The 25,975-nt window shown below is 37.3% G+C and overlaps 1 protein-coding gene across 5 annotated transcripts in view; it reads right to left on the bottom strand.

Moving 5' to 3' along the window:
* Positions 1-25,975, bottom strand: part of fah (fumarylacetoacetate hydrolase (fumarylacetoacetase)) — a 39,080-nt gene that overhangs the window by 9,881 nt on the left and 3,224 nt on the right. For 3 of the 5 annotated variants that reach the window (XM_044135924.1, XM_044135889.1, XM_044135900.1), the window contains exons 2-9: positions 21,635-21,745; positions 21,098-21,219; positions 17,863-17,912; positions 14,693-14,783; positions 14,124-14,248; positions 10,075-10,127; positions 9,346-9,445; positions 3,745-3,875 (exon numbers count right to left, since the gene is read on the bottom strand). In XM_044135924.1, the coding sequence (XP_043991859.1) occupies positions 3,745-3,875; positions 9,346-9,445; positions 10,075-10,127; positions 14,124-14,248; positions 14,693-14,783; positions 17,863-17,912; positions 21,098-21,219; positions 21,635-21,745 (783 nt within the window). The remainder of the gene's footprint in view (positions 1-3,744; positions 3,876-9,345; positions 9,446-10,074; positions 10,128-14,123; positions 14,249-14,692; positions 14,784-17,862; positions 17,913-21,097; positions 21,220-21,634; positions 21,746-25,975) is intronic. The other 2 variants (XM_044135909.1, XM_044135919.1) reach the window with 1 other exon arrangement.

Raw genomic sequence — 25,975 nt, 5'->3', positions numbered from 1 at the left:
ATAATGTCATACATAAATGAACTCTTGCACACTGTTGGCTGTAATTTAAATTTTAAAAGAAAAGAAAAAAGGTTAGGTGAGTCTGGATCGCTTCCCACATGAAAAGAAAAGAGTGCAGTGGGAGAGAGCTGAACACAATTTCCGAAGGACCTACTTTCAACATTTCTCTAGAGAAGATTTTGATTCAGCCAAAACTGATGAAGGCTCTAACAGGTGGTTGTTACCTTTACAAGCTAAAACAATTGCATTCAAACAGTTTTTATCCACAAGGGCCCTAAACCTGCTGCCAAACAAATGTATGGGGGAATTTTAATGCCATAAGTCAAGGGCACACATTTTCACTTTGAAAGCAGAATTTAATTTATTTGTTCTCAGAACTTGTAATACTTGTGGTTAATGTGGTTAGCATGGAGTTGAACGAAAGACTGTTAGACTGGCTGCAGTACCGAAGAAGCAGAGAAGAATTTGCAAGCAAGCAGGGAACTTTGCGTGTAGAGTTAATCCGTGGAGAGAGAAGTTTTACGTGAGGAAGATCTCTGAGTGTGACCACAAAGATTTGAGAGAGCACGGAGAATATTCAAAGTTTTGATTGCAAACATTATCAGTTTTGAGAACAAAGGGATAAAAAGTTGCTTTTTACCACCCTGTTTTTCAAATGAGACAAGGTTTCTCCAGTGGGACATACAGTAATCATCACGGCTGCACAGTGGCACAGTTGGTAGAGCTGTTACCTTGCAGCAAGAAGGTCTTGGGTTCGATTCCCGGCCCGGGGTCTTTCTGCATGGAGTTTGCATGTTCTCCCTGTGCATATGTGGGTTCTCTCCGGGTTCTCCGGCTTCCTCCCACAGTCCAAAAACATGACTGTCAGGTTAATTGGTTTCTCTAAATTCTCCCTAGGTGTGAGTGTGTGTGTGAATGGTTGTGTGTCCTGTATGTCTCTGTGTTGCCCTGCGACAGACTGGCGACCTGTCCAGGGTGAACCCCGCCTTTCGCCCTGAACGTAGCTGGAGATAGACACCAGCAACCCTCCTGACCCCACTAGGGACAAGGGTGAACAGAAAATGGATGGATGGACTTGACCTCGTTTTGACATGCCGGTATTCTTTCTGGAATATTTCTGACTGGTCAACTCAGAGACTAAATCTAAAGCCACTGATGTGTAGCCAACACGTGTCCTGTCATATGGATAGAAGGCATTTTGGGGGTTTGTATTCCACCATGCGCGTAATGTGTGTGCCTTCGCTGCGTCAAAGTCAGGCTCTGTGTGACCTCATGCGTAACAGTGTTTACATGATTTTTTCTCACCAACCGAGAGACACTTTGTCAGAATGTGTCAAAACTGGATGTATTTCTTCAGCAGAACTTCACAACTCACGGGAGTGGATGATTATGGCCTTAAGAGTGCTGACAAGTTTTGGATTTGAGAATACTGGAAACCTGATGCAGTCAGAGCAACGGGGGGGAGGGAGGAGGACTACCAAAGAGTGAGAATGGGGGGCAGAGGGAATGGTGGCGTGGGAGAAAAGGTGTGTGGGGGGTTAGAAGAAGAAGGAGAGAAGGTGGCGGGCTCGGGCTAGCATATTGTTAGCAAGAACAGCAGCTTATTTATTTTAGGTATACCTTTTCAGCTGTTTTTGGTGATTTAGGGGGTGAGAGTTAAGGGGTTAAACTCATTCCATCAGATTGTAGCTATGATAACGCAACCATCAATCAATGTAGATTATTTTTGCACTTTCACAATGTAAATTTGCCAGTTCCATTAAAATTTAAATTTTCCACTTGGGGAAAAATAAAGACGTTGAACTAAACTGAGATTATGGTGACACTTTTAAATTCCAATTACGGTAAATTTAGGTCTATTCTTCATTCAAAAGGATAAGCCATATACATACAAATTCAGCAAACATTAAGAAACAAATGTCTCATGCATTCAGATGAAAGCGTGCCAAAGAAAATGTAAAATAACTTGTTTTACAGCTGTAATCATAATACTGACACCGCAAAAGTGTGATATTTTTATCTAAGGTCATTATACTGTTACAAATTCTTACCAGCTCATGCCTACAATAAGGACATGTTTAAATTCAAGCACAGCAACAATGTTATGCTAAGTTATTTTGTTTTATAAATTTTCCTTTGATCTTTTATTTTCTTTATCTAATCAAGAAGTTGTAATCATGGAAAACTTATAACTTTTAAATTTTACTCAAAACCTCTTTCCACTTTGGGATTTTTCTTTTTGTTGGATCCAAGAACTTTCACGGGTCCTGCCTAGAATGAGTTTCAAGATTGTGGAAAACACAGAGAATGAATGGGTTAATCCAGAACAGAGTGGTATGAGCTTCTCTTTTTCTGTCTCCTTGCAAATTTATTACATCCAAATTGCACACTCAATCACAGTTATCAGGAAAGACATTTAAACATGAAATATTTTTGCAAGTCATCTGTTTTTCCAATTGTTAGAATAGGAGAAAAACCTTAGCAAGTGTACTGTACCTGCTAAGCTTTGCAAATTAAAGCAATCAAAATTCAATTGGAGGTTGTGGACATTCAAAGTATTAAGTTAGTCACCTTTATGGGGTCTTGATTGTCATCTAATTCACAGTGCTCAAACTTGTCAAAACTAAAAAAACAACACCCTTGGGGCTTATTATCCAAGCTTGTAAAATGAATCTATCTGGATACAAGCAAGTTTCAAGATTGTGGCATAGTCTCTAAAACAGACTCCCTTCTTTCTGTTTCTTTTCTAGCAGGCTCAGGAGGTCTGGAATAGAAATTGATACAGATTTCCAAAATTCATTCCATTCAATTCACAAGGGCCTGATTGGAATCAATCAGTTTGACTGATTTTCCATAAGGATATTCGTTAAGGACCAGAACCAATTTTACCTGGATATGTGTATTCTCAGAAGAACTAATGCTGTGAGTAATAGAAACTAACTAACTTGGTGCATTAATAAAAATAGGAATATTTCCATTAAGAACTTAACCCAATGCAATTACATTAATCATTTACTTTTTAACCGGACCTGACCTGACCAAAATGCATTAATTTAAATAAATTCAAACCACCAAAGCTTTGCCTAGATTAGCATTTAAAATCATTATATGGCACCTCATTTGTAAAACGTGTTGACAAACCATAATGACTTTCCACCAAGGTTTGGCGATATGCAACATTTTCCCAGCCAATTTTCATCAATCCAACAAATGATGATGGGCAATCTATATTTGCACAGGTGACATTTGAACTTTTTTTGTGGGTGGAACAATGTAAGCATAAATGGACTGATTTGTCATTTTCGAACAAAAAAGTACAAAAATTGAGTACAAAAACAATTGAGTTTTTGACAAATAGGCAAATTTGTCAAAAACAAATTTGCCTATTTGGGATTACTTAGGCTTTAAACAGGTTAAAAGAAGTAAACCACAGGATGTAACCAAAGTAGTTGCCAAAGGATTCAAGTAGGTAAGCAATAACTCAACTATAATTTTCCTACAAAATGGACTATGACAGTTCTTAGTATAGTTCTGTGCATGACTAGGATTTTGATTGTTAACTCATAAAATGTGTGAGAAGTACTGTAGATGGTTTTAATAATTTAAATATTTGCTCAAATGAAGTCCCAAGAAATTGGATATCTACAATGTTTGAAAGAAACTTTTAGAAAACACAAATATGACTTTGTCTAGTAAGATGCCACTTGGACATTGTCTTCAGAAAGTTGCAACATTTGTACAAACCTGCAAGGGATTAGACTCTGCAAAAGGTAAAAGTGCTTCCATTGGCACAACCCAGGGTGAGATTGTTGTCCCAAAATTCTTTCCCAGGAAAGGTCCAAGAGGAACATACTCCCAAGCCTGAATATCTCTAGCTGCAAATACACAAAAAGCAACATTATCATTAAGTGGATAGTAGGTTCAAAAAATTGTAAAGGACAGCCAGAGGAATAAAAAAATAATAATGCTGATTAAAAAAAATCTTGCGTGAACCTACTTTTTAAAATCAACTTTTTAGACAAAAAATATATATTCCATAGAATACAAAATAACAGAATATACATTCCCAAGGGGAAATAGCATACTACTCTACTGTAGGTGTTAAATATTAGTAATACAAGTACGGTACTATAAGTGATAAAAATTTATTAAAAAAACCAAAACAATTAAATTAATAAAATAAAGAAAAAAACAAGCATGCAAAATATGTCAATCTATAGATAAATTTAGAAATAAGTCATTCTGAGCTATCAATATCTGACTGTTGCTGGCCACCACGTCATGAAGTGGATGAGACTCTTTGTCAGGGTCAGGGGGGGAGGGGGTCAGTGAGTGCCCTAGGTTGCCCCAGTCATTGTTGACTCATGGTTGCTAAAAACTTTACAAGACAAACTGGTTTTAGTGACATAAAAGGTGTACAATCATCAATAAAATGTCGTGTTACATGACTGGCTGTATTTTTTATTCACAGAATTCAGAATTCACAGCAAATACTCATCAACATAAGTCTCAGTAACGCAGTAATTAATTTTTTTTCACAGATACAGCATATAATTTAAGAAAATAAGAAGAAAAAGACTGAACGATACAAAACTAACTACTTGGACGTTAAAAGTAACATTTGGCTACATTGAGGAGCTGGTGGTCAGTATTGCTTACCTTCAGAATTCACAGCAAATACTGACTGTTGTACTGCCAGCGCACCGTAACAGACGGCAAGTACGGCGTTCTTCAACGGACACACTTTACCAACTTCCACAACTCAAAGAGCAAATCTAATATTTTGGTGGCATCTGCTGACATATTAAAGCCACTGCCCTACACCTACATTTAACTTTATGACACGCAAGATTACAAGAGGATTGCCAACATTGTTTCCAAGTGTGTTCTGGGTAAAACTTGTCACCAGCCGTCCACCAACGTCATCATCAGTCTCTTGGCAACAGATGTAAAACTAGCTGGACCATTTGAGCGAAGTGAAAATGGTGGAAAAACGGGAGCAAGTAAAAGCCAAATTACTGGACGCATATTTTGTTTGGGAGTTGAACTGGACTTTTTTGTTGGCAGCGATTCAGGCCCACAAAAACTGCCGGCCCAGCAAAAGAGCTGGACTAGTTACAGGTAGCAAACTGTAACTAGGTTGTAACTAGGTTGCTACCTGTAATAGGTTGCTACCTGTAACAACTAGGTTGCTAACTGACATTATTCACAATGTTAACTGTAGACTGACTGTAAATTTTATCAGCTGAGCCATCTAGCTTACGACCCCTTTTTTTCCCACTCAACAATGGTAATGTCAGGGCCTCACGGCAGGGCCTGTCAGGGCCTTTTGACAGTTCGGTTTGAGCACATGCGAGCCAAGACAGCGGTATGGCGTGTATAGTTAATAGTTTACATGGGAGCTGCCTGCAAGAGCATCTTCCAGTTTGTGTGAACATAACTCGGTGCAGCTCGCGCATCCAGAGGTGCACGAGGTGCTGTAACACGCTGTGCATGCGACGTGTGCCACTGCGTGTCTGCTTCAACGCGCGCTGCTGCATGGTCAGTTCAACGCGTCAAAAATAAACGTAGCTTCAGCAGTTCCCATCCGCTCTTTTCATTTCATAGGTACAGTATGCTGACGAGAAGTTGAACCCTCTGTTTGAGAAGTACAAGTTATCCTTTGTTTTATTCCAATGTACAAAGGGTTTGTTTGCTGTGATGGTAGTTATAAATAGCCCAGTATGTTCCACTTTACTTGTGGCAAGACTTAACATTAATGACTATGTTAGTATAGCATTTGACACTGTAATAACACTTAATGACATCTTCATAACTGATGCTACAGGATTCACAAGATACCTATGAAGAAATGTCTTCTGGACCGGAGTTTCTTAAATTTACAGATGGAATGAATCAACAGGTTCACCTCGGCACGTCTCTCCTTAGCACTCATGTAACAGACCTCACTTCATTTGAGCCACCTGCCTCTGACTTCCCAGAGGATCCATCACTCTGAGGTCTGAGGCCGGGGACCAGATATTAGTTTTACACCAGTCTTACTCCAGAATGTGTCTGTCCCCTTGGGACTGCAAAACAGGACTTCACCTGTCCAGACCGCTACAAAAAAATTTACAAAAAACAGAAATGCAAAATACAGCGAACCTAATTCAAACATCAGACTGTTCCCCTGCCTGAAGGAACCTCAGACTGAAGAACGTTTGGCTTCCAAGTCACATAAACTAGCTTTTTTTAAATACTAGATCTCTCTGTGCTAAAGCTCTATTAATTAATAATGTCATCACTGAGCATAATATCAATGTTATGTCTCTGACAGAAACATGATTGAATGACAATAATAAACCAATCATACCAATTGAATCAATGCCTCCTCACTCTAATTTTTTAAGTGAGAATAGAAAACATAAAAGAGGAGGAAACGTGGCTTCAATATTTAAGAATACCATAAATTGTAGTAAAATTTCCTTGGGTCATTTCACCTCTTTTGACTATCTTGGAATTGAGATTAAAGGCCATAAATTAACTTTGACACTAGCTTTATACAAAACTCCAACATATGTGGAAAATTTCTTTACTGACTTGAAAGAGCTTCTATCTCTCATATGTATTGATTATGATTGTTTAATAATTGTTGGTGATTTCAACATTCATGTTGACAACTCCCAAGACAGAAGTGGAAAAAGCTCTCTAATATTTTAGAGAATTTTAGTCTAACACAACATGTCAAACAAGCAACACATACTCAAGGACACACACTGGACCTGATTATCAGTAAGGGTGTGAATATTTCCAATGTCTCTGTAACTGATGTCGCCCTGTTATCTTTGAAAGTTCTTTATCCTTTAATCCACTTGGACAAACAGCAACCATCACAAAACGTTCTCTCACTGAAAGCACAGCAGAAACATTTAATCAAATCTACTCTTCTTCCTCACTCTTAAGCTGTAATGACGTAGATAAGTTGGTAAATGATTTTCAGTCTAAAGTGTCAGATATCATTGATTCCATTGCCTTAATTAAAATGAAGGTTGTGTCTGGTAAGAAGAAATCTCCATGGAGAAATGTACAGTTAGATCTGTAAGACAACTCTGCCGTAGGGCTGAACGAAAATGGCGTAAAACTCAACTTCACATTCATCATGACATCTATAAAGAAAGACTACGTAACTATCAATTAACACTAAAACATGCAAGTGAGGCTTTCTTTGCAGATGTCATAAACAAAAACATTAACAATGCTCGAGCTTTGTTTCCAACAGCTGACAAGCTCACAAACTCTCCTACCACCTGAATTTCAATCTAATGCCACCTGCAACCAGTTTTCCAGCTTCTTTTCAGAGAAAATTAAAAAAATCAGAGGATTAATCTCCACATTCACTAAAAAGCCAGTACCAATGCTGTGTCCAAACAAAACAAATACAAGAAAAATTATCCAATTTCAACTACTTAATTATAAAACCCTAGAGGAAATAATAAGTCAACCAAGCTCCAGTTCTTGCTGTCTGGATGTCCTACCCACACATTTCTTTAAGAAAGTCCTGCCTGTTGTTGCTACTGATCTGATCCAAATAGTAAACTTATCGCTCTCATCAGGCGTTTTCCCCCAGGCTTTGAAAACGGCAGTAATCAAACCACTGATAAAAAAGAACAACCTAAACAAATCACTACTGCAGAATTACAGGCCGATCTCCAACCTCCCATTCATCAGCAAAGTTATTGAAAAAGCTGTGTGTAAACAATTAAATAACAATAACCAACCACTTTGACTCCTTCCGGTCTGGTTTTTGTGCTCACCAAAGCACAGAAACTGCCCTCGCAAAAGTGTGCATAATTGTTATAACAAAGACATTTTGAATAATGTCAACTTTGAATAGTGTCATTATTTACCAAATGACACTTTTTTTACAACCGTCATAATTATTCCTGAAGACCTAATCATGTTCATTACAGGTGTTATGTCATGTTTATGACATAACATGACATAAACATGTTATGTTTATGTCATAACATGTTATGTTTGTTATGTCATAACAAACATAACACTCATGTGCATAAGACATGAGTCTTATGCACATCCTGTCAAATAAAGTGTTACCAGGTAAGATAAAAGCAGACCTCACGCTACAATCTTTGCTTCACTTGCTAAGTGCCCAGCGCAGGACGATGAGTGTCAGTCTGTATTTATTTTGTTTGCATGATTTGTAACATTTGATAATTTTTGGCATTAAAGCCTGATTTATACCTAAACACATCTCATTATTTATCAAAGTAATGACTCTTAGGCATTTTGGTAGAGTTGTCTTGAGAAAATCTCTGCCTGTTGTGACACTCCCCTTTAAAAAAAGATTGAAAGGAATGATTTTGGACTTCACATGACATTCTACCCTCTTATCCTTCTTCCTCTTACTTCTCTGCACAAATGGCTGAAGTTATTTCTCTTATTGCAGCTTGGAAAATTGCCACAGGATAGCCATGACAATCTATAAATACATGTTATGCATTTGAAGCTGTACATTACTTGTTTTTCAGAATAATTGGAAAATGGAAGGGCATATTCTGCTGTAAAAATACAGTCACCTCTTCCCTCCTGCTGATTTTTGTCTTTTGTTTCCACAGATAAGAAGTGTCTATGGCAGACTGCAGATAAGGCACTCTCAGATGTTGTGGAGAGACCCTGATGTTGAATCATTTTTGCTTAACAATTTCTTTCCAGATTTTACCAAATTGACACACATTGGCAGTTTTGCAGAAGACACTGAAAATCATGCATGTTTTGTGCCCCACACAATGTGGTAAGAAACATTTTAAGGGAACAGGACAGTGCAACCTCTGCTTGCCAGGTCAGGCAGAGGTTGTGTCTTACTGCACCACCTCTCCACTTTTACTTATAAAGTCATACAGGCTACAAAAGCTGCTCACCTGACCCCTGAAGAGACCTTTTGCAATAACTGAAGCCTGCCGACTGGACGGTGGTGAAAAAAAACCCCATAGCAACCACTGGTGGCTTCAGAAGGAACGTTTCAAGTGCCATAAAATTCTTACTTCGTCTCATTCAGTCTTGTTACAGTAATTTTTTATGACATGCCACCACTATATTTATGAGGTAATTCCTGTAAATAAAAGAAAAATCTTGTGTCTTGCAGGCCCGTTATCTGTGGTTTCTCCCTCTGCAAAACTAATTTGGGATTAGCATAGATTCAGAGATAATTGGAAGGCGCACAGTTTGGGGCCGAAGCAATCTGGGTGAGAACTAGCATTTTTATTATTTTTTAATACTTGTACTTGTGTACTACATTTTGTTAGATGACTACTCATTTTTAAATCATATCAATAAAAAGATTCTTACCACTCCAGTCATTCATAAGTACCATCCCAAAGATATGTTCATGGGCTTTGTTGATGGGAATAGGCTCCCCCAGCTGACTTTCTCCTCCAACAAAGAATGCCTGTTAACAAAAAAAGGAAGTTCCAGAATTATGGAAATTTCATTTATCAAAGAATGAAAATCTGTTTCAATAATAAGAAAAAGATTAATCTTTGTTTTTAAGTTTCTTTATTCAAAGGCAAAAGTGTTCAAAGACCCATCTCACTGAATGCAGCAGGAGAAGAGCCCTGAATGGCACATATTATATGGTCAGTTGGCCACAGCAAAAGTCTAATCTTATTTCTATTGTCAGATGGACCACAAAAACAATCCTTACTTCCAACTCATAAACTGTCCCTCATCTCTTTGGAGGGAACAGTTTTATGGCAGGAAAGATGATAAGGATTCCAACAGAAACTTCTAGTTCTTCACTCAGTTGCAGGGTCAAACAAAAGTACAATGCATTCCATACATGCCAGGTTTTTAAAACAACTGCCAGGTCAGGCATTCAGCATTTCCATCAAAGATGAAATAAGGTTAAAAATTACATTTTCTATTACACCAGTAACAATGACAATGATGTATGTTAACATGCATTAAAATATACTGTGACGTGAAAGGATAACCCTTTCTCATCACAGTATATGATGACAAAGTTTGTTTTTTCACATATCACTCCACTCTGGTCCATAGAATGAACATCATAATTACCATCTCAAGCTCAAGGTCCAGTTGCTTGGAAGGACCAAAGATTGGTGGTTTTGCTGAAAGGCAAAAGGTAAATGTTGCAACATTAAGCATAATAAGTCAGATAATTTCTCAAAATACATCTTCCTTTACTCCACAATGTTTAGGAAAAAGATTTTATTTCTATTTGAGCTACCAGTCTTGCTCATAGCTATTAAAGCTGCAGTAGGTGATTTTTAGAAAAATTATTATTATTATTATTTTTTTTTTACATATTTGTTAAAACTATCATATGAGATTGTGAAAAAAACTGAGCTACCCTTGCTCAGGTTTTGGCAATCTGAAATACATTGCTCCCAATCAGAAATAGATCCAGGAGGATGCTCCCCACACAGAATCTACAAGCTCAACATTACCAGTTTACTGCAGCTGTGTTCGTGATGGAGAAACAACTTAACGCTACGGAAAAACTGCTTATCCATAATCATTGGTGGCAAAATTTTGATAGCCATGCTTCACATTCCCGACAGGCTCCAAAAGTAGGGAGGAGCTGTAGTGCAGCAGAGCGCAAGATAGATACAAAAACATGACTGACACTGCTAGCTAGGGAGTATATACATATTGCAGTGACGTGCGGTGAGGTTCATAGCTGGTGAGGCAATGACTTAATCATGATTATACACTCAACAAAAATATCAACGCAACACTTTTGTTTTTAATCCCATTTTTCATGAGATATTTATTTTGTGATTATTAATATGTGATTGCTGTGGTAAGAGGAAAAAACTATAAATATATCGCGGTACTTTACACTGAAAAAAATGAACTTAGGGGGTTATTACATTAACAAAAGAATATCATGTACTCTTAACTAAATAATTTCATGTTTCAAATGAAAATGTGATAAAATCATGTTGGATAAACAAGAAATTCAACAACTTAACGCTTATGAAATTTAATCATGTTTAGATAACATGATTCATCATAGTCAGATTGATCTTGTGCTCACTGAAAAAAATGAACTTCGGGGGTTATTACATTAACAAAAATAATATTGTACTTTTAACAAAATAATTTTATGTTTGAAACAAAAACCTGATAAAATCATGTTGGATAAACAAGAAATTCAACAACTTAATATTTCTGAAATTTAATCATATTGAGATAACATGATTCAATTTAGTCAGATTGATCTCCCTCCAAGGAGGGTCTAGCGAGATCAGGGGATCACGAGAGATTATGGAAGATCATGCAACATAACTGTTTTGTGCTTGGGAAAACTTCAAAGTGGTTTTAGTTACACATTAAACTATAGATATTTGTTTTTCTCTGCAGGGAACTATTGGCATTTAAGAACTGCACTGTAACAAATAGATGTAAAAACTACAGCATGAAAATACAGTAAGGTGGCTGGGTTTTGAAAATACAGTTCTCTTGTACACTGTAAAAAATGAATTTAGGGGTTATCAGATTAACAAAAGAATATTATGTACTTTTAACTAAATAATTTCATGTTTCAAACAAATACGTGATACAATCATGTTGGATAAACAAAAAATTCAACTACTTCACGTTTATGAAATTTAATCATGTTGAGATAACATGATTCATTATAGTCAGACTGATATAGTGCTGAAGCCGAGTGAGCTCACGGGATATCACGCGAGTTCACGCGAGACAATCGTTTTTATCTCAACTTGAATAACATATTCATGTTGATACATCATTCAATTTAGTCAGATTCATTTCCCTCTGAAGAGGGTCTAGCGAGATCAGGGGACCACGAGAGATTATACGACATAACTGTTTTGCACCTGGGAAGACTTCAAAGCAGTTTTAGTTACACATTAAACTATAGATATTTGTTCTTCTCTGCAGGGCACTATTGTAACTGCACTGCAAAATTTCTTAAATTTCTTTCTTTCAGCACTTAAGAACTGTAAAAAAAGGCTTTTTTAAAAAAAACAAAACACTTTTTTAAAGAAAAGTCTTTGAATTAACGTAATTAAATCATGGAAAGGATTTCCACACAATTAAATTGCTTTCTTTCAGCTTGCAGCATGTTTGTTGAGCTAACTTCATTTTTATGAGTTGGATCAACTTAATAAGTAGTATGAAGGTATCACTGTAACATAAGTTGGTTTCTCCAATGTGCTGTGGTGGCGCAGGGGTTTAGCACACTGCAAGTTTGGAGGCCTTAGTTCTCGATGCAGACTTTGCTGGTTCGACTCCCAGTCCTGGCGACCTTTGCTGCATGTCCTCACCCTGTCTGCCTACTGTCTCAAAAAAATATGAGCCACTAGCACTGCAAAAACTCTTCAGAAAAAAAAAAAGGAAAAAAAAAAAAAGTTGGTTTCAACTAAATTGCCATTAATCTTAGTCAAGTAAAAATATTTGTTCCAAAGAATTGCAAATTAGTTGGGCTGGCTCTCTTAAATTACTTTGGGTCTAACTGTAGTAAATGAGCTGAATCAACCTTAAAAAATTTAATTGACCCAACGCCTTTGCTTTAAATTGGAATAATCATAATATATTAAGTTCAGCCAAAACTTAATAGAATAACCGTAATAAAATAAGTTGAGCCAACTCCATCCATCCATCCATTTTTATACACCCTTTGTCCCTAATGGGGTCTGGACGGTTGCTGGTGCCTATCCCCAGGTAACGTTCTGGGCGAGAGGCGGGCTACACCCTGGACAGGTCGCCAGTCTGTCGCAGTGAGCCAATTCATGTTATTTAAATTAGAATTACCATAAATATATTAAGTTGAGCCAACACTTTGATTTAGAATCACCCATAGAATAACAATAATTACATAAGTAGAGCCAACAAAATTGCTTTACATTGGAATAACCTTAATAAATTAAGTGGACCTAACACATTTGCTTTTAATAGGAGTAACAGAATTCCACGGTGCTGAAATAAAGCAAAGTAATCAAGTGGAAAACCTTTCCATGATTTTTTTATGTTCATCCACAGAGTTATTATTTTCAGTGTACGTTTTCTAATTGTTGATTGTTCTTTCTACCCTTTCACCCAGTCCTGTCTTAAAACACTTAATGTAATGTAACTTACAAAATTGTCTTTGAATTAACGTAATTAAATCATGGAAAGGATTTCGACCTGATTAAATAGCTTTTTGTCAGCATGAAGCATGTTTGTTGAGCTAACTTAATTTTCATGAGTTGGATCAACTTAAGTAGTGTGAAGGTATCACACTAGTTGGTTTCTCCAACATGCTGTCGTAGCGCAGGGGGTTAGCACACTACACATTTGGAGGCCCTAGTCCTCGACATGGACGTCGCTGGTTCGACTCCCAGTACCAGCAACCTTTGCAGCATGTCCTCCCCCCTTTCCTATCTGCCTACTGTCGCCAAAAAAAAAAAAAAAAATACAAGCTACTAGTGCTGCAAAAACTCTTTGGAGAATTTTTTTTTAAAAGTTGGTTTCAAGTAATGCAATTTTCTAAATTTGCATTAGTCTTAATCAAGTAAAGTAAATTATTTGGTCCAAAACATTGCTAATTAGTTGGGCTGGCTCTTTTAAATTACATTGGATCCAACTATAGTATATGAGTTGAATCAACCTTAGTAAATTAAATTGAGCCAACACATTTGCTTTAAATTGGAATAACCATAATATATTAAGTTCAGCCAACATGTTTGATTTAGAATCACCCAAAGAATAACCATAATAACATAAGTTGAGTCAACACAATAGCTTTACATTGGAATAACCTTAATAAATTAAGTTGACCTAACAAATTTGCTTTAAATAGGAGTAACACTATTACATGGTGCTGAAATAAAGCAAAGTAATCAGGTGGAAAACCTTTCCATGATTTTTTTATGTTCATCCAAAGAGGTATTTTTTTCAGTGTGTGTCAAAAATATCTACAAGTTGGTTTTGTAATCTACTTAGGTCACTAGTTAAACTTATATTTTTTGGTATGAAGAGAAGAAGATGTGAAACGGGATTGAAAACCCATCTTCAAAATAAGTTTGTCTATCTCAATTAATGAGTAACACAAAAATGCGTAACTTGAAATTAAATTAAAAAGGACATTAACACACAGGCAAATATTAGGAGATTATGGTTACTTTGATCAGGCCTCATCTGGCCACAAGGGCGGCAAATCGGGGTTCCAGACACAACCAGTGATGATGCTCTGCCATGGTATCCCACTGGAAGCCTCAACCTGCCAAACATAACCCAGTTTTGAACAACAAAATCACACAAACAACAATTTGGGTTGTGTTTTTGCATAAACCTACCCGACTGGAAAATTGATAGCTAAAACTTTCTATCGATTGACTTAAATTTAGTACAAAGTTTTTAAATCAAATGTTTCAATATCACTAAAAAAGTGATAGGTAATCACGTTAAACCATAACAATGTTATTTAGTTCTGTTTCTAATTTAGTAAATTGAAAACATGCCACCCTCTGTTATCAAGCTCTCTTTATCTTGAAAAACATGTGTAAACATGAAAATATTTCAACATAAAAAAATTAATTTGCTTTACATGAGCATGATGACATCTGCAAGATTATATATAAGCTGACTTTCGATCTTTAAATATCGTTCATGAAATTTTATTATTAATTTGGTTTGTTGCTCTAGATTTGAGCATAGCATGTACCAGTTTGGCATCAAAGCGTTCTCCTTTCCTCGAAACATGATGCCGACATTAGTGGCGTGATCCTTGGAGGAGTAGAAATCAGTGTAATCACCTGTGAATCACACAGAAGTGAATTTCTATTTTTAATTAATTTGTAAAACACTCTGAAAAATCTTTCCACATTCCCAAACTATTGGATTTACACGTTCAACCGTCTCCAGGGTTTACAAAAAATGGGCTGTATAAGTGCCAGTTTAATACTGCACTTGTTAAGCGTTGATCCGTTGCTGCTTTGTTATGACGCGCTGAGCGGCTAACGTTGTACCTGTTGACAGCGTGTAAAGTCAATCCTATTCTTGTTGTCCAAATTTGTTCCAATCAGATTAACCATTTGTGAACAAATTCCATTTATTCCACGATACACGAGAACAGTGTTAACAATGACTCCGCCACAGCGGTCAAAAACTTGTATGCCCTTCCGGGTTCAACACCTGTCGACTACCTGTGATCTCTTGGTTCATATACTGGAGCCGACAGCGCCATCTAGTGACCAAAACCAAAAATACACATATTTGGCTCCAACAGTCTGAAAAAGAGAAAATATCCATGAGCGTCAGTTCTGTGGGTGCAAATGCCTTGTTGATGCCAGAAGTCAGAGAATGGCCAGACTGGTTCAAGTTGATAGAATGGCAACAGTAACTCAAATAACCTCTCGTTACAACCGAGGTATGGAGAAGAGTATCTCTGAACACACAATGTGTCAAACCTTGGGGCAGATAGGCTACAGCAGCATAAGACCACACCGTGTACCACTCCTATCAACTGAGAACAGGAAACTGAGGCTACAATTAGCAAAGGCTCACCAAAATTGGACAATAGAAGATTGAAAAAATGTTGCGTGGTCTGATGAGTCTTGATTTGTGCTGCAACATTCGGATGGTAGGGTCAGAATTTGGCGTCAACAACATGAAAGTATGGATCCATTCTGCCTTGTGTCAATGGTTCAGGCTGGCGGTGGTGGTGTGGGAGATATTTTCCTGGCATACTTTGGACCCATTAGTACCAATTGAGCATCACATCAATGCCACAGCCTACCTGAGTATTGTTGCTGAACATGTCCATCCCTTATGACTACAATGTACCAATCTTCTGATGGCTACTTCCAGCAGGATAATGCACCATGTTATAAAGTGCAAATCTTCTCAGACTGGTTTCTTGAACACGACAATGAGTTCAATGTACTCGAATGGCCTCCACAGTCACCAGGGGCCTCATGTATAAAGGGTGCGTGTGCATAAAATGTGCAGCGATACATTTCACAATTGCATGAACAACTTACCTCACTTACGGCAGTCGTAGTTCCAATGCTGTCAGTATTACTATATGCTACATCTACTTCCCCCTTCTAAAGAACCTCAAAAGTGTCAGGAAATTTACAACAGGCTGGGGCAGCAAAACTGTGTGAAAGGCTAAACATGACCAACCTGACTAGATACTCTGGGTAGACTATTAGAGTACCTGCACAGTACCTGTACCTGTGGCTTATTCTGCCACATGACATGCCAGGCTCTAGTCTAAAGTTTCAAAAGTTTGTAGCAAAATCTCTGAGGTAAGCCAGTCTCTGGTGAGCCCGAGCAGGGCGAGGCTCAAACTGTGGAGTCCTAGGTGATGCATCTGGTTCTTGCTGGGACTAATGGCCATGGAATAGGGAAGTCCAGGTCCACATGGGGTTGGTGTAATTTGGTGTGGGGACATTCATCTGAGGTGGCTAGCATGCCAATGGGACATGATATGCTGCGGTGCAGATGAAATGATTTTTTCCAAGACAAAATAAGAAGAAAGAGCTTAACTGTTTTTATAGTCTTACTGTGATTTTTCTGAGATCTTAAGAAAAAAAGCAGTTTAAGAACTGCTGCCAGTGTGGCGAGAAGGACAACTGATTTCCGCCTTGAAGTTGGAGGAAAGCAGGTGACCCAAATGCTGCAGGGTAAGATAACATTGATTTTGGTTTTCCAACTAAGTAGTACAAATACCAAATATACACATGCTAATTTTAGCTAGGGTGTTGTGAATAACTTTAGAGTCGGAATTTTCGTGGAATAGTGGAAATTTCAAGAAGGTGAGAATTTTGGAGGTGAAGGGTTTAATTATTGTTATTTAAGAATCTTGTGAGTGATCATCTCAAGTATTCCCTGATGTCAGATTTCTTTTCTTCTTGCTGGCTCCTTTTCAATCAAGTTTATTGTGTTTCAGCAACAATGCAGTGTCAAAATGTTTTACATAATAAAAACACATAAATATAAAGTCACAAAATACCATAATCAACCACTGAGACAACTGGTAACAAACATTACATTTTGATGAGTGCCTTCATCAAAATCATTAATACACATGAACTATAAAAGGTTCCTTTTATTTCGGCCATTGCTGAAGACACATACTCCTCTGATGCGATCAAGCAGCGGCCCATCACGCTTTTATTTTGAAAACCGACACGCAAAATGAAGCAGTCACGTGACCCATGCAATGCGAGGTCTAGTTTGTTACCAGTAACGTGATTTTCAGCAAGACGACACAAGCCTTGAAGCAGGGCTTCATCGGACACCCCCCCTTATTACTCGGTTCAAGCCTCGAAACCTGGCTTCAGATAGCCCATCACTACCTGGCGTATTTGTCGTCCTTTGCTGCTCTACCCTGCTGAAGAGACACACCAGGAAAGGTAAGCATTCAATCAGCAAACTCAAATTAAACCCATGAAACTTATCAGAAACAATTTCCCCCCACATTCTCCCTGAACAGGAAAGATGGCCAGCTTCCTACCTCAAAAAATGTTCAACTGAATGTCACAATGCAACTAGAATAAATAACTGAAATACTTCCTGTATTCAGTATGGAATCCTGAATATAAGATCTAACATGTAGTGCTCCTATTAGATCATATTTAAACTGATCTAAAATGAGCTAGTACATTGCTAATGTGAAGAGAGAGGTAGAGATACCTCTTTGACCCAACTGAAGATGTTATTGTACCTACTGTTCATGCCATCAAATAAGAACAGGTCTGCAAATGTAAGCCACTGTTTCTTAATGTGACATTTTGCTGTTGAGGCAATAACAACAAGAAGGTGAGGTATCTTTGTTCAGATGTATTCAGTTAAACGTTTTTCGGAAAAAAAGAAGCAAATACTCACCAACATTTGCAGGAAGGTGCATCATGGCTTCACTCTGACTGACAAATGCCCTGTAGAAATCAACAGATAAGTTCAAATAAAAATTGCTATCTGTGGAGAAATTTTATGCAAAACAAAGTTTTAAGTCCAATAAAACCTAATAAATTATTTAATTTGAATAAGGGACAGTGCAACATGAATACTTAAACGGTCATGTGTATTCAAGATTGAGAAGCCCAGGTACTCTTAGCTGGTGACCTTATTGAGAACTTAAGAGGGTCACTTATTATTACGCAAGTTGTAGTTTTGAGGATTAATTTTGTTGAACAACTGCAGCACTCTCGGTCAATCCAAAATGTTAATAATCTTTGAAATAACAAAAGGTTATTTGATCAATAACCTTACTTATCTCACTTATATAATCTGTTGAAGTGAGAATAATAAACATACTTCTTTATTGTGTTGACAAGCATTTATGACATTTAAAAAATAAATCAATGACTAATATAGCCACCCTTCTTTTCAATAACGGTTATAAGCCTTCCAGTCATGGAGTCTGTCAGTTTCTCGATCTGTTGACTATCAACTTTTTGTGCAACCACAGCCTCCAAATTTCTTTTCTTCATCAATATTTTTTATTGATTTTTTTCACAAATGTTGACATACCTGCCATATAATGAATACAGTCAACAAGAACACCAAATGGCCTCTTTGATACACATTTGCATAAATTCCTTTAAAAAAAAAAAAAAAAAAATATATATATATATATATATATATATATATGACCAACTATCTTCATGTGTGTACTTTTTGGAGATATGTTGTGCGTTCCAGTCTTCAGCATTTGTCTGATTTTAATAAATAAGCCCTTCTACTTCTGTTTAGCCTCTATTGCTGGGTTTCAGGCACGTGCAAAATTCAGACTGAGGGCTGGAAAGGGATATTTCCAGTTCAAAACAAAACAAAATTGATCACAACAAGTACGGTAACGCCCTAAATAGGCAGGAACAGACAAGGCATCTTGAAAAAATACGCGTATATTTAGGATATGATCCGTATTATCTTGGTAAAAAAAGACTTGTCTTATAATCTTGAGGATTTACCCGGTGTTGAGGCGATCCACATAACTAACTATCTGGAGCTGCAGACCTCATATCATACAATGAGCCAGAAGAAAGTTTTCAAAAGCCTGGAGCAAAAAATTATTTAGTTTCAAGTTGGATCAAGCATTTAGGATAAAAAGAAGGATTAAATGGCTGTCGGCCACTGTGTTCATGGCCAGACATACATGTGGGGGAATAGTAACATCTCACTGTGACTATATGGCTGTGTAGGTTATATTTAATTTATTTAGCTTTTTTTTTTTTCTTTTTTTTAGCATGAAAGTCCCACTGAATAAACATTATATTTTTTGTCCATGACTCGACACTGAGCTAGCGGCCAACAACAATAGCACTCTGAGGTCAACTATGCTAGGTCATAAAAATAATATATCTTACCTTACATATAAATGCTTGTCTTTAACTTAATTGTCCAGTAAAATATCTGAAAATACAATTTAAATGATGCAATCGTGACTTGTTAGAAAATGACGCTGCAAACTCTGGCGTTGTTAGTTTCCGCACCTCCTGTTTTTGGCTGTAGATTGTTGATCCACTTTTCTCCTCTTTTTTCGGTAAGTTTTTAAGACAGGCAAAGGAAACTCAGTAGCTGCTGATAGGGCCCTCCAAATATTCAGGGGCCTTTATAAGTGGTTGAATTGTAAGAGGTTTACCATACATCTAAACCTATAGCAGACATTTATTAAGAATGACAATGCTATTACATTCATGCTATTACATTTTATTTAATGCATTCAGCAGAGAATGTAAATTGTATATTTAAGATTTCATTAATAATTTTACTTTGTAAAAGTGCAAAAAATCCTCTGTATAGTTTGTTTTTTGTGTTACCATATGGTGTAATCTTTGTGTTTGAGCTGAGTTTGTTCACAAATACTTTACAGCAAATATTAACCAATAATCAGCGATTGATTTTAAACACAGCGACTTAATGGCCTCTCTGTCACAGACTTCACTAGATCTACATTTGAACACAGTTAGTGATGCTGATGTTTTTAGTAGGAGAGGGTTGGTGGGGGCTAAATTATAATTTTGTCTAAGGCCCCATATGATCTTGGGCAGGTCTTGTGAGAAATTCTGTTCCCCTTTGAAAATCTGTGCCCCCTGTGTCGGGAGCGCGCATTGCAGCCAGAGATTCGGATCTGACCATTTTTCTGTTACAATTTTGAAAACAGCTGCCGATCAAACTGAATGTTACAACCTTGACATGATTATATGAGTTGTTTTACCGAGAAATCGATCAGAAGCGCCAAGAAAGTGGTCGGATCCGCCTCTCTGGCTGCAATGCGCGCTCCCGACACAGGGGGGACAGATTTTCATAAGGGAACAGAATTTCTCACAAGACCTCTTCTCTGAAGTGCGTCGCAGTGACAATCGCGGTACCATTTCTCTATCTAGTTCTTACCACAGCGGTACGGCCGACTCAAGCTGCTTGTAGCGAACCGGGCATTTAGTTCAGATATGAGCCATATCTACAGTATTTGACCGTGTGTTGTCTACTGGGAAACAGTTTGCAAGCTGTTGACGAGGGGAAATAATTTACTGCTTCTCAGCATTTCTATGCTGTACCAAAGCAAATAAGGCTGAACATTGAATGTGGTGCTGAAAATTCACAAATTGTCAGTTTTTCACTTGTAGCTGCTGTGTCCATAGATTTGTGCCTTTCGTTGCTGTTTTAAAGGTTTGTTTTTCATGTAATTCATGACAAAATAATGTCTGGTGCTGTACTGCATTGAAGCTATGTATTTATTTTTTTGTGTTTTATCTTTTTTTTGTGAAATTAGTGTATGTTATCAGTCTGGAACTGAACTCAGCCAAATTACATTATATTAATTTTATTCTTATCTGGATATTAATTTTGATTTTGATCCAGCTCATTTTTATTTTGTTATTTTCATATGTAGGAATGCTACAGTTGAGATGATTGGTCTGTGCTGCGTGGGAAGATTTCCGTTTTGGGAGCTGTAGCCACTGTGTCCACTAATTTGTGCCTTTTGTTGCTGTTTTAAAGGGTGCATTAAACGTTCACTGACCAGACTTATGCCACTCGTGCCTGTGTACCATTCTGGCGACCATTTGGAACCTGCTACATATATAATAAATTAACAAAGACAGATTGCATCCAGACTGACCTGCTCCGAAGGCTGACATTATCTCTCAGAGTACTCTCATTGTCTGACAGCAGATTTTGTAGCGTCCTCCGCGCCTCACTCCAGGCTTCATAACCAAGACTCATGAAAGCGTTAAGTGTAGGCTTGAAAAAAAGAACAGAGTGAAATATTAGGGTTTGAATGAATTCAGATGGTAGGACCATTAAGATCACAATCAAATAAGTTTTATATGGTTATTTTATCTGCATTGCTCTGTCATGCAAAAGAATTTTGGCAGGGTCTCATTCTGCAGTTCACTTATCAGCTCTTAACTTGTATAGCATAAAAATCTAGTGGAAACAGAACCAGGTGGTGAAGGCCTTTCAAATTACACTGAAATAAAATTTTGCTGTGGTTGTTCCATAAAAATATGATAGCCACAGACAAAAATGTTCAAAGATACTGTAAATGAATAGTAAGATGAATGTTTTGTATGAAGTTGCTAGTTCTTTCATGTGACGGATTAATAGAAGGTTGTAGCTAGAAGTGTAAGACAAGTCTAAAAATAATGAACTTTACCTGGTCAAAGACATCACAGTGTTTGGACATTACAGGGCCTATAAACAAAGATCTTATCACACTGAGGTCAAGGATTTGGTCTCCAATTGCAACACCGATGCGATGTTTGGGCTGGTGAACAGAACAAATAGAAAGCAAATCAAATTTTATTTGTATATCACACACTGAAAGAAATAACTCTTTGGATGAACATTAAAACAAAAAATCATGGAAAGGATTTCCACCTGATTAATTTGCTTTATTTCAGCACCATGTAAATCTGTTACTCCTATTTAAAGCAAATGTGTTAGGTCAACTTAATATATTGTGGTTATTCTAATTTAAATAAAATGAGCAGGCTCAATTTATGTTATTATGGTTATTCTATGGTTGATTCTAAATCAAACAAGTTAGCTGATCCTAATATATTATGGTTATTTTAATTTAAATAAAATGAGTTGGTTCAACTTATTTTATTATGGTTATTCTATTAAGCGTTGGCTCAGCTTAATTTATTATGGTTATTCCAATTTAAAGTAAATGTGTTGGCTCAATTTAATATATTAAGGTTGATTCAACTCATTTACTATAGTTGGATCCAATGTAATTTAAAAGAGCCAGCCCAGCTAATTTGCAATGCTTTGGACCAAATAATTTACTTGACTAAGATTAATGGCAATTTAGTTGAAACCAACTTTTGTTTTTCATTTTTTTCTCCGAAGAGTTTTTGCGGTGCTAGTGGCTCGTATTTTTTTGAGACAGTAGGCAGACAGGGGAGGACATAGGACAAAGGTCGCCGGGACCAGCAATCGAACCAGCGATGTCTGCGTCGAGGACAAACGTGTAGTGTGCTAACCCCCTGCGCCACCACAGCATGCCCGAGAAACCAACTTATGTTACAGTGGTACCTTCACACTACTTATTAAATTGATCCAACTCATGAAAATGAAGTTAGCTCAATAAACATGCTTCATGCTGAAAGACAGCTATTTAATTGTGTGGAAATCCTTTCCATGATTTAATTACGTTAATTCAAGGACAATTTTTTTTTAAAAGTCAATGACATTTTTTACAGTTCTTAAATGCACTGTATCAGTGCACTATATCACTGCTCTGCACTGTAACAGTGAAGTTCTTAAATGCTGAAAGAAAGAACTGCACTGTTACAGTGCAGTTCTTAAATGCCAATAGTGCCCTGCAGAGAAAAACAAATATCTATATTTTTATGAGTAACTAAAACCGCTTTGAAGTTTTCCCAGGCACAAAACAGTTATGTCGAGTGATCTTCCATAATCTCTCGTGATCCCCTGATCTCGCTAGACCCTCTTCAGAGGGAAATGAATCTGACTAAATTGAATCACGTTATCTCAACTTGAATATATGTTATTCAAGTTGAGACAAAAAACGATTGTCTCGTGTGGTCTTGTGTGATATCCCGTGATTTCCCATGATCTCGCGTGAACACGCATGATGTCCCGTGATATCCCGTGATGTCACTCGTTTTCTTCAGCACAAGATCTGTCTGACTATAATGAGTCATGTTATCTCAACATAATTAAATTTCAAAACGTGAAGTTGTTGAATTTCTATCCAACATGATTGTATCATGTTTTTGTTTGAAACATGAAATTATTTAGTTAAAAGTACATGATATTCTTTTGTAAAAGAATATCATGAATTTTTTTCAGTGCATTTCAAAGTGCCTTATTTTATGAAAGCACAAAAATTCAAAGTCATAGAACATACAGTCAATTGAAACATTACATTTTGCTGTCATTACACATCAGATTGTTTCAGTGACGTGCGGTGAGGTTCATAGATGGTGAGGCACTGACGTCATCAGAATCAGATTTGCAAATAGATCCATAGATTGACAGCAGTTTACAGGTTATGTTTCACTTCTGCATCCTTACACATACAAACTGTAGCTCACAAAACACACATTTCCTTAAAAAACAAAACAAAAAATCACTATCTCTATTATAATCTAGCGCTGCACTTGACTTTCTTCCCGAATCGTTTAGCCTAGCTCGCTGTCACTTACTCGGCAGTTGAGGAGTGAACAAGACGAACGTCTGGGATCTTGAGCACCCCCTGCCATGAGGCAAGAGAACTGCCTGCCTCACCTCGAACCTGTTCTCTGCCGTTTATAATCGCTCATTACACGAAACACGTTACACAAACACAGTTGGTGACAAAAAGCACTGTACATTATATACATAAGCTAAATTATTGGAAATAAGTTCACATATTAAATTTGTTTAAACCATTTTATTGACGCCGTACAGCAACATGCTCTCTCCGCTTAGCAGCCAGCGCAGAGCCAGGGGTTGCGCAATCCAAGGTGAGGCAGGGCTCGCTGCTGCCTCACCGGCATCGCTTCCAAGCATTTGAATGGGAAAATAAGAAAATTCAGCGATTTTGAACAAATAAAAATCTAAATTGGTGAAGCTACATGAAAAATAAATATTTTTTAGTACAAACCACCGGATGAATATAACAATTTAAATTACTTTATGATTATATATTTTCTTTCTTTCCATGATGGCTGGTGAGGCACTGCCTCACCTGCCTCCCCTGACCGCACGTCACTGGATTGTTTATTAATGTTTCATTGATTATGTGTCAAAAGCAACTACAAATTGTTGGTTTTTTGGTCTAGATTTAAAGTGTTTCCGCCTCGTTGGAGTTATCTGGAACTTTGTTCCAGATTTGTGGTGTATAGAAGCTGAATGCTGCTTCTCGATGTTTGGTTCTGGATACAGAGCAGAAGACATCAGAGGTCTGGAAGGTTGTTACAATAACAGCAGTTCTCTAATGCGTTCTGGTGCTAAGCCAGTGTTTCTCAACCTTTTTTGGGCCAGCACCCCCTTATCCATTATCCAGGTCCCTTACTGGCCTTCACCAAAAACTTTTCAGGTTACTTTAATGTTACTATAATATTCACTGTTCATGAATCTTATTTTATTATTAATTTGACTATCAGTATTGTTGATGTTTTAATTTTTATGCTTGTTTTTGTATTTATTATCAAAAGTAATTTTCCAGAGAACAAAAAAGCCATTTGAATAGAAATTATTTTTATAGGCCTCTACGAAAAATGCAATGGACATTCAACTTAAATATGGTAGGCCTAACAGCAGCCAAGCAGAGTGGAAAAAAAATATTCCTGTTCTGTGCAGTTTTCTGATGTTAGTTGCTAAATGTTGCACAAAATGACCAGATAAAAGATGTACAGCAATGCCAGTTTAAACTTTGATCTATTTGCAAAACGACAGTGCTCTGCAACATTTCAGTGGAAAAGCAGAAGTTCAATTTCCTTTTAACGCCATACAAATAGGAGACAGGATTATATCTTTTATATTATTATTATTTTTTAATCTTGCCGTATAATTCTCTTATTGCTCGAGAGATCTTGCCATATTGGCTTATTCTAGCCATCCATCTATCCATTTTCTTACACCCTTGTCCCTAGTGGGGTCGGGAGGGGTGCTTGTGCCTATCTCTAGCTAACGTTCCGGGCGAGAGGCAGATCGCCAGTCTGTTCTGAACACAAAAGCAGATAAGGCAAACAACCATGCACACACTCACACGCACGCACACACACACACGCGCACGCACACACACACACACACACACACACACGCAAACACCCCACCTCCCATCCCCCCTACACACACACATACTCAGGAATAATTTAGATAGACCAATTTACTTAACAGTCATGTTTTTGGACTGTGGGAGGAACCCGGAGAACCCGGAGAGAACCCACAATGCACAGGGAGAACATGCAAACTCCATGCAGAAAGACCTCGGGCCGGGAATCGAAACCAGGACCTTCTTGCTGCAAGGCAACAGCTCTACCAACTGCGCCACTGTGCAGCCTTAGCTTATTCCTCTGTATTTAATTTAGTTTCTTAGTTTATTCTTGCATTTTGTTTTTCATTCATTTCCATTTAGTTTTCTTTGATTAGCATTATCCTCTTTTGGTTTATTGTTATGTTCTCTATATTCTCTTTCTTTCATTTATTTAGTTCTTTCTTTCTTTTAGTTTCTTTCATCGTTTATCGACACTCACCAACAGTAATCTTTACTCATCATGCTGCTGTGCCTCCCTTTCACATCATGTGTTGATTCGCCACTCATATTGATTTTTCACTGTTCATTTTTTTCTCTTTTTATGATTCACAGCTAGTTTGTCCCTCAGTTCAATGTCTCGGTTCTCCGGTTTCTCAGTTTTGCAACGTGCACATCGTGGATTTATTTATTTATTTATTTTTCCCATACGGTGCTGAACGGTGGGAAGCGTATTGATGGAAAAAGGCAGACTAACGTAAGGTTTTTAAAACAACGAAAAAAGTA

The sequence above is a fragment of the Gambusia affinis genome, linkage group LG02 (genome assembly GCF_019740435.1).
Source record: "Gambusia affinis linkage group LG02, SWU_Gaff_1.0, whole genome shotgun sequence".
Classification (NCBI taxonomy): Eukaryota; Metazoa; Chordata; class Actinopteri; order Cyprinodontiformes; family Poeciliidae; genus Gambusia; species Gambusia affinis.
This window is presented reverse-complemented; position numbering and strand designations above follow the sequence as displayed.